Raw genomic sequence first — 15945 nt, forward strand, 5'->3', positions numbered from 1 at the left:
GATGCTTGCTGTGTAAAAGCCAGTCCACTGTTTCTCAACATGGAGCTTAAAGGCATGAACATAGTAGAGGCATGAACCTAAGGTTAAAAAGGTTCAGAGGGTCTTAGGGATACACAAAACTCCCAAATGAATCTGGTTATTTGCTGCAAAGTGTTCAAATGAACATTTTAATCAGATTTCCACTACTTTCAAACAAAGAGAAACACATGATGAACCAAAAACCAGACGATTAAAAGGGTTTATTTCACTTTTTTTTTTCTTGAACATCGTCACCAGCTTTGTTGTGGGGATCAAAGACGTCAAAGAACAGGTCAAAGGAAAAACAGAAACTCTCTGGGATAATATCCCTTACAAGAACCCACTCAATGATGTTCTAGAGTGACTGAACTCGCTGTCTAAAGCTGGCTTTGAGTTAGCTGGAAAGAGCAGACAAGCCAGTGTGAGTTAGGAAAGATTGAACTTGTGGAGAGACACGCTGAAGTCACCCAGAAAGATGCACAACAAGGAGAGACACTGCAGTCACAACACAACACCAGGGTTTCTTTACCTGGAGTGACTAGTTTGATCACTCTAACAGTCAGAGCTCTGTTACTCCTGGTTGGTGAGTAGTTTTTAAGTCTGGCTTTACCTGAGTTTGTTGCACAGAGAGGATTTAACTCAGGTAACAGAGGGGACATCTAGAAAGGAAACTTCTGGACTCACCAGTGAGTGGGGTCTCAGAGGTCAGACATCCCCTGTTCACCGAGTCACTTCAAAAGCTAATGACTTGCTCTATCTCAGCAGAGACAGAAGGGCAGACAGTGTGAGCGGAACACAGGCACTTGAGAAAAATGATCAAACACCATGATGTCCATTAAGGCACAACAAATACACTACAGTCACAAACAACAGGCGGCAGGGACAAAAACGTAATTCTCTCTGTGAGCACACACAGACATCAGTGTACAGATCTGCAGACAAAATCACTCTACGGTTACAAAGAAAGATTTCTACAACAACAGCTGACATTTAACACCAAAGAGCAGGCTGGATGGTGGCTTTTTCTGTACTTTAGGAGCCAGATGAGACTTTTCTGCTGCAAAATTTAGGCTTTGTTGCACCACTTTGCCCTTTCCCTGGGGAAAGTAATACTTAGGATTATATACAAAATAAAAGTTACATCGTGTTAGAAGAAAGAGCTTAAATCTTTTTTTTTAATCAATAACACAAAAAGAAGAGAACATATACTAGGAATAGCATTTACTATCTCATTAAAAGTTGAAGAACAGATTGTCCTAAAATGGCTTTTTATTAAAAGTGAAGCCTCACTTTTAACATGCTTACCTGGTATAGTGCCCTCTCACTGTGCAAAGTCATGTTTTATAAAGTTTTGAAAGTTTAATACAGAAAAATTAAACAACTAAAATGCTACGAGGAAACATTTGAAAAGGAAAAAAAGCCCAAAATACTAATTTACCAACATAAAATGTGTGATTTATTCTGATGAATAGCGTTCAACAAAACAAATATCAAGCAATAAACATACAAACTAGCTTTCAAGCACTATTTCTTCACATCAAAACAAAGATTTGACTTATTAAACAGCAATTTTTATTTTTTTTATTTATCACTGTAAACAACTCCCATGAAAACTGAAGACAGACATGTTTCCGACAGCAGAAAAAAGTCCTTCATTAGCTACTCTTCACATAACAAAAGATTTTTTTATGGTACACAAGTTTTCAATGAGCTTTATGATGGCTTTTCTTTGACAGGATTTGATCCTATTTATAGTTCCAGTGTGTGTTCAGTCAGTATGTTAATATATTTTTTTAAATACACATCTTTTCCTTGAGGATGGTTTAAGTTTTGGCAAAGTCTCCAAAGTCTCTGCATCATTAAGTCATTGCCATCCCAAATTCTGCAGGAAAATGTTTGTTTTGCTTAAATGGATCCACAAAGCCAAAATTTTACATAAATGGCTAGTTTGATCTTGTTTGTACATTATGAGCTTTTACATTAGGTCCTCAAATATTTAGAATTCTGTAAATATGTAAATGATCTCGCGTATTGCTGCTATCTGCTAGCTTTCCGCTATCTACAAGATCTGGAAGTGAATGTGTGCTGTTAAACCCAAAAACAAAATCTCAATATCTCGGCCTAATCTTTAATTAAGACTATAATTGATTCAATAAACAATTATTTGAAGAAAAATGCAAAATGTCAGCATATTTATTAATGTAAATGAGTAAAGAATGACTATGAATTTAGGCCATTCGTGGTTTATTATAAAGAACTCACTGATAATAGACTTTTTCTTTCTTTCTTTCTTTTGTGTTTATTTGAAATCTGCAACTTAAATCACAAACATGGATTCAAACACAGCCTTGAATGGAAAGAGTTGAGGATAATAAAGTTAGCATTGTGTTTAGCAGCTGGGGTTCTGCCTGCCTTACAGTCATGTGGAAATGCTTTCTGTAGTGACTGTTTTCATGGGATTTGTTGACACTTGGTTATAAACTGACCAAATATGTCATCCTTTCAGTTTAGCCTCTGCTGTGATTGTAAGACAAGCTACTGTAGGACAAACACGGATGATTCTGCGTTGGCTCAAACATTTACAGCCTTTTGTCTGAAGCCAAAAAGCAGCTCAATTCTGCAGAGCTAGTCATCAACACCAACACTGTGTGCACTTCTTTGACAAACGCACATCCAAAGCAGAGTATCAATGCATACGTACAGTCAAAGCCCACACATACACAGCAAGACAAGATCAGACAAGGACATGTATGAAAAATATGAATGTCATTGGCATTTCATGGAAAGTGGCTTCTCCGATTCTTCCTACACCGTCAGGTTTCTTCTTTCATGTCTTTCCAAATTTGACTCGTTGATTAACTTTTGACTGATCTATTTGCTCCAATTCTCAGTGTCATTTCAGCCCACTACTGCTCGTCTCTCTGAAACCTCATGTTTGCAGAAGTGTTTGCATCAGCTGAACTGCGTCTCTCATGAAAAATCGATAACAAATCCTCCTAAACGTTACATTTTTCACTACTTTGTAGCTCAGGCCTCAAAATAGTGCACCAGAGGGGTGAGAATACAGTTCATATGGAGCTCTGTCTGCTTAAGACACAGACGACTGAGAGAACGGATGCTGGGGGTTTAACTGTGGGGCAGAAGGCCTTTCTTGTAGGCCACAAAGCCGGCTGCTGCGGCCACAGACAGGAAGCTGGAGACCCCCATGAACCTCAGCAGACCGCCGACTGAAGGCAAATTCCTCTCCCAGAAGGTGGTGTGGAACGGAAGTGCTGGGACGTCCTGCATGGGAAGATCAGCAAAGTTAGGTTGAAGGTTTTTCTGCACTTTGAAAGGTAAAACTAAAAATAAAGTATTCAATTGAATGAATGGACTTTTACATATTAACGTGGCTTAAAAACAGAGATATGATGTGTGCCAACCACAGTCAGGAGCTGAGGAACCAGCCTCCACAGTCCTGAGGTGAACATTCTTACCATGCTCTCAGCCTCCGGCTGCCAGACCTGATTCTGGTGGATTTTACCCATCGCACACATAATCTGTAAAAACATTAGATATTTTTAAGAAATCAAACATTTATCTCTAAAGTGTGTCTGACTTTACGCTTGACATATTTTACAACAGCAAAATACCCAACATTCTGACACGGTGAATATCCCTGAAATACTGCTGTTAAAGTTAAAAAGATAAATACTTTTTCAATAAATACAGATAATATACTTTCTCAATGTAAATTAACCTTAATGATAATAAACATATAAGGCAACCATTGGCATCAAAAGAGTTTGAATTTTTTCCATTGAGCATTTAGTGTATTTGAAAACATAAAATAGGAATTATTTTTTTCGGATTAGTAGTTTGAACATGTGAAATAGGAATTAATCAACGTAAGTAAATAACAACATATTTTTGCTGTAGAGGAAAAGAGGCACTTTTTTCTTTTACGAAAAAAGAAAAAAAATGTGAACAACTCCAGCACAACAAACCAAAAATAGTTGTCATGAATAAAATACTTTTCAAAGCTGCATTGGTTTGGTAAAGCTCTTATATTTATACCTTTAAAGACCCGCTCCAATGAAAAAGGTGTTTTTTGTGTTTTTTAACATGTTTTTTTTATGCTGATGATGAAGGACACGCATAAAGAAAATTAAGCTCAAAATTGCGTTTCTGAATATTTCTCTTTTTAAACCCTGGTGAATCAGAAGCAGACACCAAAATGCTGTTTGAAAAAGATTATAGCAGTGACAATCTGCAGCTCACAAACTCCCTGCTCCGCTCCATTGCATGCATCCACTCGTAGAAAAATAGATCCATGTACATGTTTGTTTTCCGAACTGGTATCTACATAAAAGCTGTACGGCTGGATAACTCTGATATTAATCACCATTTTTGTTGCACCGGTGATGTTAAGTTCTGGTTTGAGGGGCTGTAAGCTAGCAGGAGTGTGTTTATATTTATGGATGATGGGAAGTGGGTGCGAGCTTAGTACAGGAAAATAGTCCCGCCTACAAAGGTGAATTTCTGATGAACTCCTGCTGCTCTGCAAAAACTATGTCTGGGACAGAACCCAGGTTTTTTGATTTAGGCTAAAAACGTCAAAACCATAATTAAAAGACCACTGGGAACACTTTTACAAGTGTTGGAGTGGGACTTTTAATAACCAAACATCTGTTGAGTGACTGAAAGTGGAGGAGCTACATTTACAAACAAAAATTAAAATCATCATTAAGCCCAATTATAAACTAATGACTGTCAACTTTTTGGAGAACTTTTATGTGAGTCTTATAGTTAAGCAAATGCTCTTGTTTTTTTAAACAGGAATTTTACTATAATGTACAGTCATCTCAACTTTCCAGACATAAATTACTGAGCGGAGTGTGTGAACAAGGCTGCACGGTGGCGCAGTGGTTAGCGCTCTTGCCTCACAGCAAGAAGGCCCTTGGTTCAAGTCCCGGTTGGGAGACCTGAACCAGAACATCAATGGGGGACCTTTCTGTGTGGAGTTTGCATGTTCTCCCCGTGCATGCGTGGGTTTTCTCCGGGATCGCCGGCTTCCTCCTACTGTCCAAAAACATGCTTCATAGGTTGATTGGCAACTCTAAAATTGTCCATAGGTATGAGTGTGAGAGTGAATGGACGTGTGATTGAGGATATTCTACCCTGCGACAGACTGGCGACCTGTCCAGGGCATCCCTTGCCTACGCCCAAGTGGCCGGGATAGGCTCCGGCAACCCCGTGACCCCGAAAGGGAAAAACGGTCAAGAAGATGAAAAAAAAAAAAAAAAAAAAGTGTGTGAACAGTGCAGCGTGCGCTCTGGGTCTGGCTGTGGGGCTCTGACCTCTCTGGCTGCCCTCTCTCCTGCTTGTACGGCTCCCTCCATGTATCCGCTCCACTCTGTGGCCGTCTCTGTGCCAGCGAAGAACAACCTCCCCACCGGCTCCCTCAGAACTCTACAGGAGAAAGAAATATATTTCATTTGGTAACACTTCAAGGTGTGTATGTATATACAGTGTCCACACACACACACACGCACACACACACATATATAAAACGAGTAACGAGTGTCCTGCGTGCATTGAGCACACATCCTTGTGTTAATGGGTAAATTCCAGCGCGTGGCTGCGTTCCCACCAAATGGGACGTAAGATTTCCATATGAAGTCAAGACAGACCCGATAAGAGGTTTTGCAGGGCGTTTTGAACGTCAGGAATGGTGCAGCGGTCTGGCTGTAGCACATTTCGATCAATGCAAACCGTTTGGGGCGTTAAAATGCATCCAGAGTTCAAATATTTGAGCCTTGTTGAAAAAGACACATCAATCAATCAGGGACCCAGAGTTGATACGGTGATGGCGTGATCAGTGGGCGGAGTCCAAAACCAACATAGAAAGAATCTGATCATTCTGCCCCTGGGCTTTATTATGTTTTTCTTATTTGTATAAAAACAACAAGAAAAATTTTGTTTTGAATTTTTTCTTTCCTCTGACTGAAGTGGGACAGAAAGTCGTCAAACTGGGTCACAGAGAGATGGAAGTACTGCTAAAAGTGCCATCATTTAGATCAGGGGTCAGGAACCTATGGCTTGCGAGCCATATATGGCTCTTTTGATGGTCACATGTGGCTCGCAGACAAATCTTTAATTATACTTTTTTTTTTCCATTAGACCAGTCCTCCTCGGGCGCCATGCGATGCCAGAGGCGCGCAGTAGTAGCGGTGCTTAGAGAAAAAAATCTGCGCCAGCACTATCAGTTTACAATTATCTATTATTTCACAGAGTTTGTACCAGCTGGAAACCTGTGAATTGCCGTGCCTAAAACTGTGCGCTCCCGTCTCTGAGAAAGAGCGCACAGTTGCGGGGACGGGATGTGTGAGGAAGAAAGCAGAGGGTGGGGGTGAGGGGTTGTGGGGACAGGCAGCAGGTGAATCGCGCAGGGATTGTAATAACGTAAAACCCGCTGCCCGTCACTCACTGCAGCGTGTGAGTGTGTGTGTTTGGCTCCAGGTCTGCATGTGAGCAGTCTTTCTCACATCTACAGAACATTCAGACCAACCTAAGATCATGTTTAAAGTCTCAACGCCTGCGTGAAGCAGAAACTCACCACGTATCAACTAGACTAGGCAATCAGCAAAACTACCACGAGAAATTATCATCATTTATTAGCAACAGCATAACAATGTTATTAAAAAGAATCCACAGACTTATTGTACTTTAAAAATGTTGAAATTACATCAAATGCACACATTCATTTGTATATTTAGTTTGAAACATATCGTTGCTTACTGACTTGGACTGGGTGGGTGTTGGGCCGCGTTATAACTTCTGGAGTTCATTAAACGCATCAAGCAGAGATCTGATTGGCCCTCAGTTCTGTCGCTCAGCCTGTTGTTCGGTAATTTGGACCAATGGGGTTCAGCTATGGGCCAAATAAGGGAAATGGGAGGGCTGGAGCGGCAGCAGGGGAATATAAAGTTGGTAGAAGCTCTCTCGTCTCGGCGGGAGAGATTCAGGAGTTGCTGAATTAATTGTACGGCGTTTGTATGGCTCTTTCGAAATTACATTTCAAAATATGTGGCGTCTATGGCTCTCTTGGCCAAAAAGGTTCCCGAACCCTGATTTAGATGATTCCCTGTAGGGATGAGGCAAAAAACTTTGGACATTAGCTTTTACCACTTATGTGGCAATTTAGCCGTCAAGTGGTGAAGCGCATACAGTAAACTGACAGAGCAAAGTCAGCAGATGTTCAGCATAGAGGTCACCAACCTTCTGCTGTCAGTCACTACAGGCCTCCTAACTTCATGTGGCCTTTAGATTAGCTCAAAAACATTGTGGAGGATGCAGTGACGTGCTGTGAGGTTGATGGCTGGTGAGGCACTGACTCCTCTGGAGTCAGATTTACAATTGTAAGAACTGAATATTTCACCATTCATCCAACAGCAGGTAACAGCATATAAGATACACACAAGAAGATATTTGTCCTTCAGAGAATATTTCTTTTATAGACATGGATAGAAACCTCTTCTTGTGTATAAATTCTTCATATATACTGTAATCAAATTAAAGTATACAAATGTGTTCGGCACACATTTCATTTTGACCCCAAGTAACTCTTTATAGTATTTTTCCAAGTTCAAATTCTGGTGCTTTAATGTTATCAAATGTTGTCTGTGAAAATGATCGTAAAAATAATTCTTTGGGCCTTAAATTTTGTTTTACTCACATTTTTTTCCAACTTACTCCCATGCTATTTTAAAAAAAAACAAAAATTGAAAAACACGTGTAGCCTTATTTTTTGAGTCCGCCGATTGTTCTTCACAAAAAGCTGTGTTAGAAAGGTCTTCCTTATCTTTCTTTAGTTTAATGAGTTTCTTCTCAATGGAGAAAGTCGTCCTTAGTCTGTTTCTACGGCACCAGTGTAGCTACAGACAGCTGTCAGCTCACGTCTGCCCCCTGCTGATGAGGCCTGCTCCATTTGCTGCTGGCACACAGCAGCCTTCTCACCACATGTCTCTGTTAACATTGAGTCCAGCCGTCAGACACGAGGTACCGCACTCCCGAGCCTCCCTCTGTGATCACGCAATACTCAAATTTGGCGATTTTTACCTCAGAAATTGTGGAAAACGTGTTGAGTTTACACGTTACATGGATTCCATGGATCTCCAACGCAGATCCATGGAAAATAATATTTACTTTATTTACCTTTGTCTAGTTTATTACAATCATGAAATGTGAAGCTGAGCCTCAATTGCCTCATCTGACCGCATGTCACTGGGAGGATGTCATGGAAGAAGGTTTTGACCAAAACCAAGTGCTGCAAATCCTGAACGAAGTGCCCAGAACTGTAGATGCCTCATACTAGGAGATTTCAACAATTTGTGCTTCCCACTTTGTTGGAGATGACCTCTTCCTGTTCCAACATGACTGCCCACCAGTGCACAAAGAGGGTTCATAAAGACATGCAGGTGTCAGTTTAGTGTGAAAAACTGGACTGGTCTGCTGAGAACCTGACTTTCTCAGAGTCTAAGCTCATTTTTGGCCTTCTGGAAGATCAAGCGTTCCCATAAACGTCCTCAGAAGAATAAAAGCTGTTCCAACAGCAGAAGCTGGACCAAAGTCATACTAAGCTACGTTCACACCGGCCTCTGAAACGCGCGTTCAAGCAACCACTTCCAATGAAAAGTCTATGTAAGCGCACGGGAATGCGCATTTCGGGCCTCTGCGTTCAAAACTCTTGCATTCACACATTGCTACAAACATTTCTAAAACCATTTTGACACATGGATGGCATCTCTTTTAATGCACAGAAGTGCCAACTGTTGGAAAAGTGATTATGAAGGAGAAATGAATCATTCCGGTTTGTGGCCACCTGGAATTCTATGACACAAAGTCTTTCATTTATCGGAATACACTGCTCTTCCAAATGTAGGCGGTGGACATGCGCTAGTAAACAGTAGAAAAAGAAGAAGAAGCCCTTCTCTGCTTTTATAGCGTGAACACCATGGGCTATACTCAAGTTTAAGTTTAGCATGTTCTTGAACATCTGGTGTGAACGTAGCATTAAACCCAATAGAACCTGAATGTGTGTGTGTGTAAAGGCAAATGAGTGAATACTTCATCCACATCAATATAATCATAAGAATTTTCATTCACAGGAAATACAAAAGATTACGTCGCAGTAGAATGTTGGTATATAATCTGCACGCACAACTGTTATCATTTATGAAAAAAAGGACAGTGATCAGAAAAAGTATTAAAATAATACATTTAATTTATCTTTTCATGTGTGACTTACTTGCCAAACTGGGTGAGGATTCCAGGAGGGAAATAAGCAGTGTAGCACCCCCCAGAGTACTCCTCCTCACACCAGTTCTTCTCCTCATAATGAACAGGCTGAAAGACACAAGAGTGCAGGCATGGCCAGTTCAAAGCAGCTGCTGAACTCTGGATGTTCGGCTGCCAATAAGATCCAGACTCACATGCAGAGCCTCCTCTGAGCCCAGCACTCGGGAGTAGATCTCACAGATCCTCTTCAGCCTAAGCATGACACAGGAGTTGGATTAAACTGGTTCATTTTGAGGGACAGTATTTCTGCTATGTCTCTGTCAAGCTTTTTACCGTTCTTCTTTAGTCAGGCTGACCAGCTTTCTGCTTTTCCGCGCCAGGATGAAGCTGGAAAAGAAGGAAAGTTTAATAAACAATCACATGCTTCAAACTCTGAGTTTGAGGCAAAGAGAGCATCCAGCTGTGGACGAGTGAATTTAGCTGTTTCTATGGATGTCAGGCATAAATCACAAATAAAAAAATGATCAGTTATTGCTATAGTTCCATCTCTATTTCTAAAGACCTTTTGCAAAGGTACTAAATGCATCGAGATAATTGACTGTAAATGAGACGCGGACCCTTTGACCCTGTTGTTCCAAACAGGAAGTACCCACTGGCTCCAAGAAAACAAAATCCCAGAGACTTCTATAGAGAAATAAACAGCTATTACTCAGTCATTCTATTGGTCAGAATGACTATTCTTGCTCTGATACCCTTTAAACATGTTTTTTTCTGCAGTGAAATTTATTCAAGTGATAAACTGACCAATCAGATGCCTGGTTAAAGCTAAGCGGTCTCACATCCAATATTCAAAATGTTTGATTGACAGATTCTCCTGAGCCTGCTTTCTAGTAGCAGTGGTGTGGACTTCCAACAAGCTCACTCCTGATTGGTGACAGCGGTTGCCATGGACACGATGATTAAGACAGACTCGGACCAACCACTCCTTTTTGACAATTTCTGGTTCCAACGTGGCGGTCCTATCGCAAAAAATCGGCAACGGAATTGACTTTATTTGGGACTGGAAGTGAGCCATTTTCGGTGGGTGACGTCACACTGACTCGGTCCAGTTCTCGTTTACAGTCAACAATCCAGACCCCTGATGAATCTTGACCTACCCCATAATAGCAGGCACAGTCCCATCTGGCTTTGTGTCATCAAGTGTCAGTCCAATTGGAGCACCCTCTTCCTCAATCACCATGGTTCCACAGTAACCTGAAGACATCACGCAACCTTAGAACCAGCACTGCATTCTGGCTCCTCCCATAGTCCATCTTCCGTATACCCTTTTTCCTCCAGAAGTTCTCTTTGTAGTACACCATGCACTTGATGACGGAGCCCATGGGCACGCGGTGAATGAGCTGGTTCCTGAGTGGTGGCAACTCGGGGCTAAAGTGCATCTTCAGGTTCAGACCAGGAGGAGTCGCCACGATGACATATCTGGCCTACAGTAAGACCGAGGTAAAAGCAGGAACTTAGCTCGTGCACAATAACTGAAATAATTTGGTGAGTTACCTAGCAACCAGAAGATGGCAGAAAAAAGGACCTTTAAGAAACACCTTATCCAGACAAAAGACATCCTGTGGACTAATATAGGGTTACTTCTTGATATATGGCAGCTTCAACGGTCTATTTTAGTAAAATATTTAAACTCAAACACGTTAAATATGTTAGTTTGAACTGGCAGAAGAGGCTGCCATGTTGAGGAGGAGTCTTCAGCCCTGGTGTCTCCTCTGGGCCATCACAAAGGTGGAGCTGAACGCCTCACTGCTCCGTGCATTTCACAGAGTACAGCCGAGTGGAATCATTCAATACTACCTACTCACCATGTAGGTCTCTTTGTTCACCGTCTCCACCACCACCAGGTCTCCAGTCTGGTCGATTCTGTAAACCGGTGACTCCAGCTTCACACGCTCACCCAGCTCTTTGGCCATGCCCTCGCTGATCTGACCAGATCCGCCCAGAAACTTCCTCTCCTTCAGATAGAGAGAGGCATCAGTCGGAGCCAAACTACAAAACTGTTCCGATTCACAACACGACTTGTTTTCACATTGATCTACTTTCTACCTTTTTATTACACGAAAAAAAAGAGTTTTCAAATAACTGAGGATTAACATTAAATAACGTAGTATTTGGATTAAAGACCCACTCTGATCATCCATTGTAAAAGTGTTACCAGTCATCTTTTGATTATAATTATCCTGTTTTTAGCCAAAATTAAATAAAACTGTTGTTTTCTAGGGCTTATTTTCTGCAAAGCGGCAGGATCTTATTACAAATTCACCTCTGAGTTGCGGGTGGGACTGTTGGGACGGAGTAACCCTGCCCCCTTACCCTCATGCTACTTAGAACTCTCTGTTTACCCGCTACCCCGCTAGTAACAACCTCTTACACCCCCAACCTAACATTACAAATGCAACAAAAACGGTGAGCAATATTCGTGCTATCAAGCCGTACAGTTTAGAGCCAGATGCCAGCTCTTTGATTTGCTCCTGATTCATAAAAATTTAAATACATTACTTTTCCTTATCCATGTCCTCTATCATGAGAAAAAGGCCCCACGAACATGTTAAAAACACCAAAAACACCATTTTCATCAGGGTGGGTCTTTAAAACGAACAGGGAAGGTGTTTTCCCCCACAGAGCTATAATGAGAGGCATTAGATACACATTCATGTTAAAAACCGATGTTGCATTTGCAAGTGAAGAGCAATAAAACATTTTTTTTTTTTTTTACTCAGGCATATAAAAGGTAGTGAGAGAACATCAAAGACAGATGACTCCCTTGGCCTAAGAAGCATCAAATCTGATATTTTGGAGAATTATCAACAGTTTTTTTTTCTCCCTTTTCACTGCAGCTGATGTTTGCATCCAGCAGAGCGATAAACAGAGACTGAGAGGGGAGATTAGGCGCTGCCAAGGGTTTGATACACAAAATAAATTACCAGTGACCTTCTCCGTATGGTTCGTGTCAGCATCCCTCTGTTCTCTGTGATTGCAAAGACATTGTGCACGTTTCACTGTGGCATTTAGATGAAAACGTCTGCCAGAGACTTCTAAATTATGAGTTTAAGCTAAATCTTTCCAGGCAGAGATAGAAAAGGAACCTATGCTTGTTGAGTTTTTTTTTTTAATCCTCTGGCTGGAAGGAATGCTCTGAAACCAAACCAGCATCTGAACGCTCTGCATCATGTGTAACACGCTTCAAACAGCCCTGCAGGGACAAGCGCGCACACCAGTGCACAGCTTTCAAAGCAGGAAATGCTACCAAAGCTGGCTGCACCGTCATGTGTTTACACATACACAAGCCCAGTTCCCAGTTGCTATGGCAACAGGGTCACTTAGCTTTGGAAAGTACGGCAGCAGAATGGGGTCTGCCGGCTCGACAAGAAAGCTGTTTTTCTGTGCAGCTCATAAACATACTGTCGCTGCAAAAATACTGAGGTTGATTTAGGAGCTTCAACTGATGCTTAGCTCTCTGCTTTGCAGGAGGGAAAGTTTTATGCAGGAGAGAAGGTTCAAGTTCCCTTTTGGCCAATTCTGTCTGCTCTCTCTGCTCAGGGATTTCCTGCAGCCATAAGTTCTCTGTTCTTGTCCAGTGCTGCTTTTGATTTAGATGCACTCTGGAGATAAGTTTGGACAAAAACAAAATACTTGGCTTATAAACATACCTGGCCTCCATTTGTGGTTGAGAAGATCCTCATGGTTCCTCCACACTGTTTGACGTACCAAAGAAACCACAAAGCTGAAACCTCATGGGGCTCTGACGTCACGTTGACGTTGACAAACAGTGTGGCGAAGCGGCGAACAGCACTGGGGGAGGATGTGAGGCCACAGAAATGACCATTACTGTCTGACAGAGATGGAGAGTCTCCTTCAACACGTCCGAAGAACTCATATCTGCTCATTTAAATTATAAACTCACCAATCAGATGCCTCAATAAAAACATGAAGTCTCATGTTGAACGTTCGAAACGTATGATTGACAGAATTCATGTAGCTCGCTCTTAAGGGTGTGGCCTTCTAACAAGCTCACTTCTGATAGGTGATAAGTGTTTTCTGGCTCCAACATGGCGGTGCCAGTAACGTGGAAAATGCGACTGAATTGACTCCATTTGGTTGGAGCTGGAGGTAAACCGTTTCTTTGGCTGGCGCCACACTTACTCACGTCAGTTCTCATATACAGTCAATGGTTGACACTTTGCTAATCATTAATATGTAGACAAAATTCAAGGGATGTGCTCTTCAAACTGGAAGATCTAAGAAGAGCACCAAAGCGGTAGGGTGCTTCCAAATGAGTGAATGTCAAAAACCTCCAACTCCTTTGATGGAGCTACTTAATTCCTACAATGTACATGAACATTGTACAATGTACAATGAACATGGTCTTGTATCCCAAAGTACAAAGCTTTGAAAGAAAAACCTGGGAGAGAAAACAGTGTTGGATACCTGGTCCAGCAGATCTTCTCAAAGAGCTGCTGCATGCTCAACTTGTCCCACTCCTCAGCGTGGGGGGCTCTCCACGGCGCTTCCTGTGGAATCTGAAATACATGCAGACATTTTAGCAATATGGAACATCAAACCCGGGCTAAAGAGATTATTCGTGTTGGTTCACCTCCTTTCCCATCTCATCCATAGTCCTGAAGAGGTTGTTGAAATCCAGCATGACGATGGGGTTCCACATGGGAGGGAAGGAGCCTTTGAACGGGGAGGACTTCCCCTGTTGAGTCAAAGCATTTTCTTCAAAACTTCCATAAAAAGATAGTCTTGTGATGATGCAGATATTCATTTTTCTAATCCGTTTTGTCCCTTTCGGGATCACGGGCTGCCGGAGCCTATCCCGGCCACTTTTGGGCTGTTTTTTTTTGTGGAATCTGGAGTGCCAAGGAGAAAACCCACGCATGCACGGGGAGAACATGCAAACTCCAAACAGAAAGTTCCCCCATTGATGTTTTGGTCCATTTAAAAAAAATAAATAAATTTTTTTATATGATGCAGATATAAAAATATATTAGTTTGGTTTTTGAGGTTCATGGAATTAGAAAGCAATGATTTCACAGGTTGCCAGTGTTTGTGGAAACTGTTTTGGTGCTTCGGAGCGCGAACAGCAGAAAATGTGCAGAGTTTTGGAGCTGCTGACTGAAATGAACTCCTTTCATTCCCTGCTCTGGTCTAACATGCATCTGCATCAGCAGTAGAACACAAAGGTGGAACCATGGACTATAAGTGACAACAACCTTGGATTGAGACATGAACAGGTTCTAGAAAGATGAAAGCTTTGTGGTTTGACCTGGAAGTCTCAACAACATGAAGAACTGCACCACCAGGAGGCCGGAAGCAAAATTTAGCACAAACACAAATGTTTTTGCTAAGTTTTGCCTTTTCAGTAAGAAGTATGAGCCCACCATGCCCATTGTTCCATCGCTTCACTGGCTCTTAGTTGTGGAGGGAGTTAAACATCTTCTATCAAGGCACATCTGTAAATAACCAAAATGGCACTCCTCACCCCCCAGACTAGCCTCTAATCCCTCCACTGCCACCTCCTTTACTCCCCAGAACTAAACTGAGCACGACAGGAACCATCTGCTCTGCTGCTTCCTGGCTGAGGTCTCCCTTCATCATTAAGGGATGAAAAAAAAAAGTTTATACTGTTTTATCCTGTCAAAATTGTCTATATTTTTTTGTTCTAACTGAACTTTTATCCAATTTATTTGAGTTTGAAGTTTCCTTAAAGAAAAGTGCACAAAACATAAAATGTTTTTTAATTATTATGTATGCAAATCTGATCAAATTATTTTACAAGAAGAAGCTCATCCAGCAGGAGGCATAAAACCACCAGAAATACTTTCCTTTTTTTTTTTACCACATTAGTGTAAATGTTGCACAGTTTCTATAGAATTTCAGCTAAGACTCTACAAAAATGTACATTTATGCTAAAAAGTATCTGCAACACTTTACAGAGAGTCAGACTTTTGCCTTCATATTTCATCACTTAGTCACATTGACCAACCAATCTAACAGCAAAGAAGAGTCCATATGAGTCAAAGCCATCTGCAAAGACTTGCAAAGTGTTTGGGAAACTCAATCGGACAAAAGTTCTAACAGTGTTTAAATCTCAGGAAAACCATGATGAGGCGCAGAGACTCATTGGAAGAAACCAAGAGCCCTGCTGTAGAGACAAGGTGGGAACTTCCTGGAAAATTCTGTTTTCCTTTCCGTATCAGAATTTCTGAGATTTGCTCCAACAGCTGGAGGGGAAAATAAGTAAAAGAATAACAACATTAATAAAACTCCCAAAGCTCTTCTGTTGAATTTCCAGTTTGCTTGGTCAGAGTGACTGAACATGATTCCAAGAGTTGTTTAGACAGCAGAGGAAGACTTTGTGCAATATCTTATCACTGGTTTATTTATTAAGCCCAGTAAAAGCATCCATAATCTATGGAAGGTTTTATTGAAAAAAGCATACTCGTGGAGTCGGTTTTGCAGACTCCACGTTTTGTCTACAAAAGAGCAAAAATCCTGTTTAAGTGTCTGAATTGAATCCCATTTTACAGGTGTGTGTAAAAATTGGCTGCATCACATCGCAAACGATCTTTTTACTGTGGAATA

General features: G+C 41.4%; 1 protein-coding gene across 2 annotated transcripts in view; it reads right to left on the reverse strand.

The window, feature by feature from the left end:
- Positions 1-221: 221 nt before the first annotated feature.
- The window catches only part of maob (monoamine oxidase B), a 34985-nt gene continuing 19261 nt past the window's right edge, over positions 222-15945 (reverse strand). Inside the window, exons 4-15 of one of the 2 annotated variants that reach the window (XM_023950509.1) lie at positions 13952-14056; positions 13786-13877; positions 13008-13149; positions 11163-11312; positions 10622-10781; positions 10455-10551; positions 9631-9684; positions 9492-9549; positions 9308-9405; positions 5358-5469; positions 3495-3557; positions 222-3300 (exon numbers count right to left, since the gene is read on the reverse strand). In XM_023950509.1, the coding sequence (XP_023806277.1) occupies positions 3145-3300; positions 3495-3557; positions 5358-5469; positions 9308-9405; positions 9492-9549; positions 9631-9684; positions 10455-10551; positions 10622-10781; positions 11163-11312; positions 13008-13149; positions 13786-13877; positions 13952-14056 (1287 nt within the window). In that variant the 3' untranslated portion in view covers positions 222-3144. The remainder of the gene's footprint in view (positions 3301-3494; positions 3558-5357; positions 5470-9307; positions 9406-9491; positions 9550-9630; positions 9685-10454; positions 10552-10621; positions 10782-11162; positions 11313-13007; positions 13150-13785; positions 13878-13951; positions 14057-15945) is intronic. The other variant, XM_023950510.1, reaches the window with a different exon arrangement.

The sequence above is a fragment of the Oryzias latipes genome, chromosome 21 (genome assembly GCF_002234675.1).
Source record: "Oryzias latipes chromosome 21, ASM223467v1".
NCBI classification, from domain to species: Eukaryota; Metazoa; Chordata; class Actinopteri; order Beloniformes; family Adrianichthyidae; genus Oryzias; species Oryzias latipes.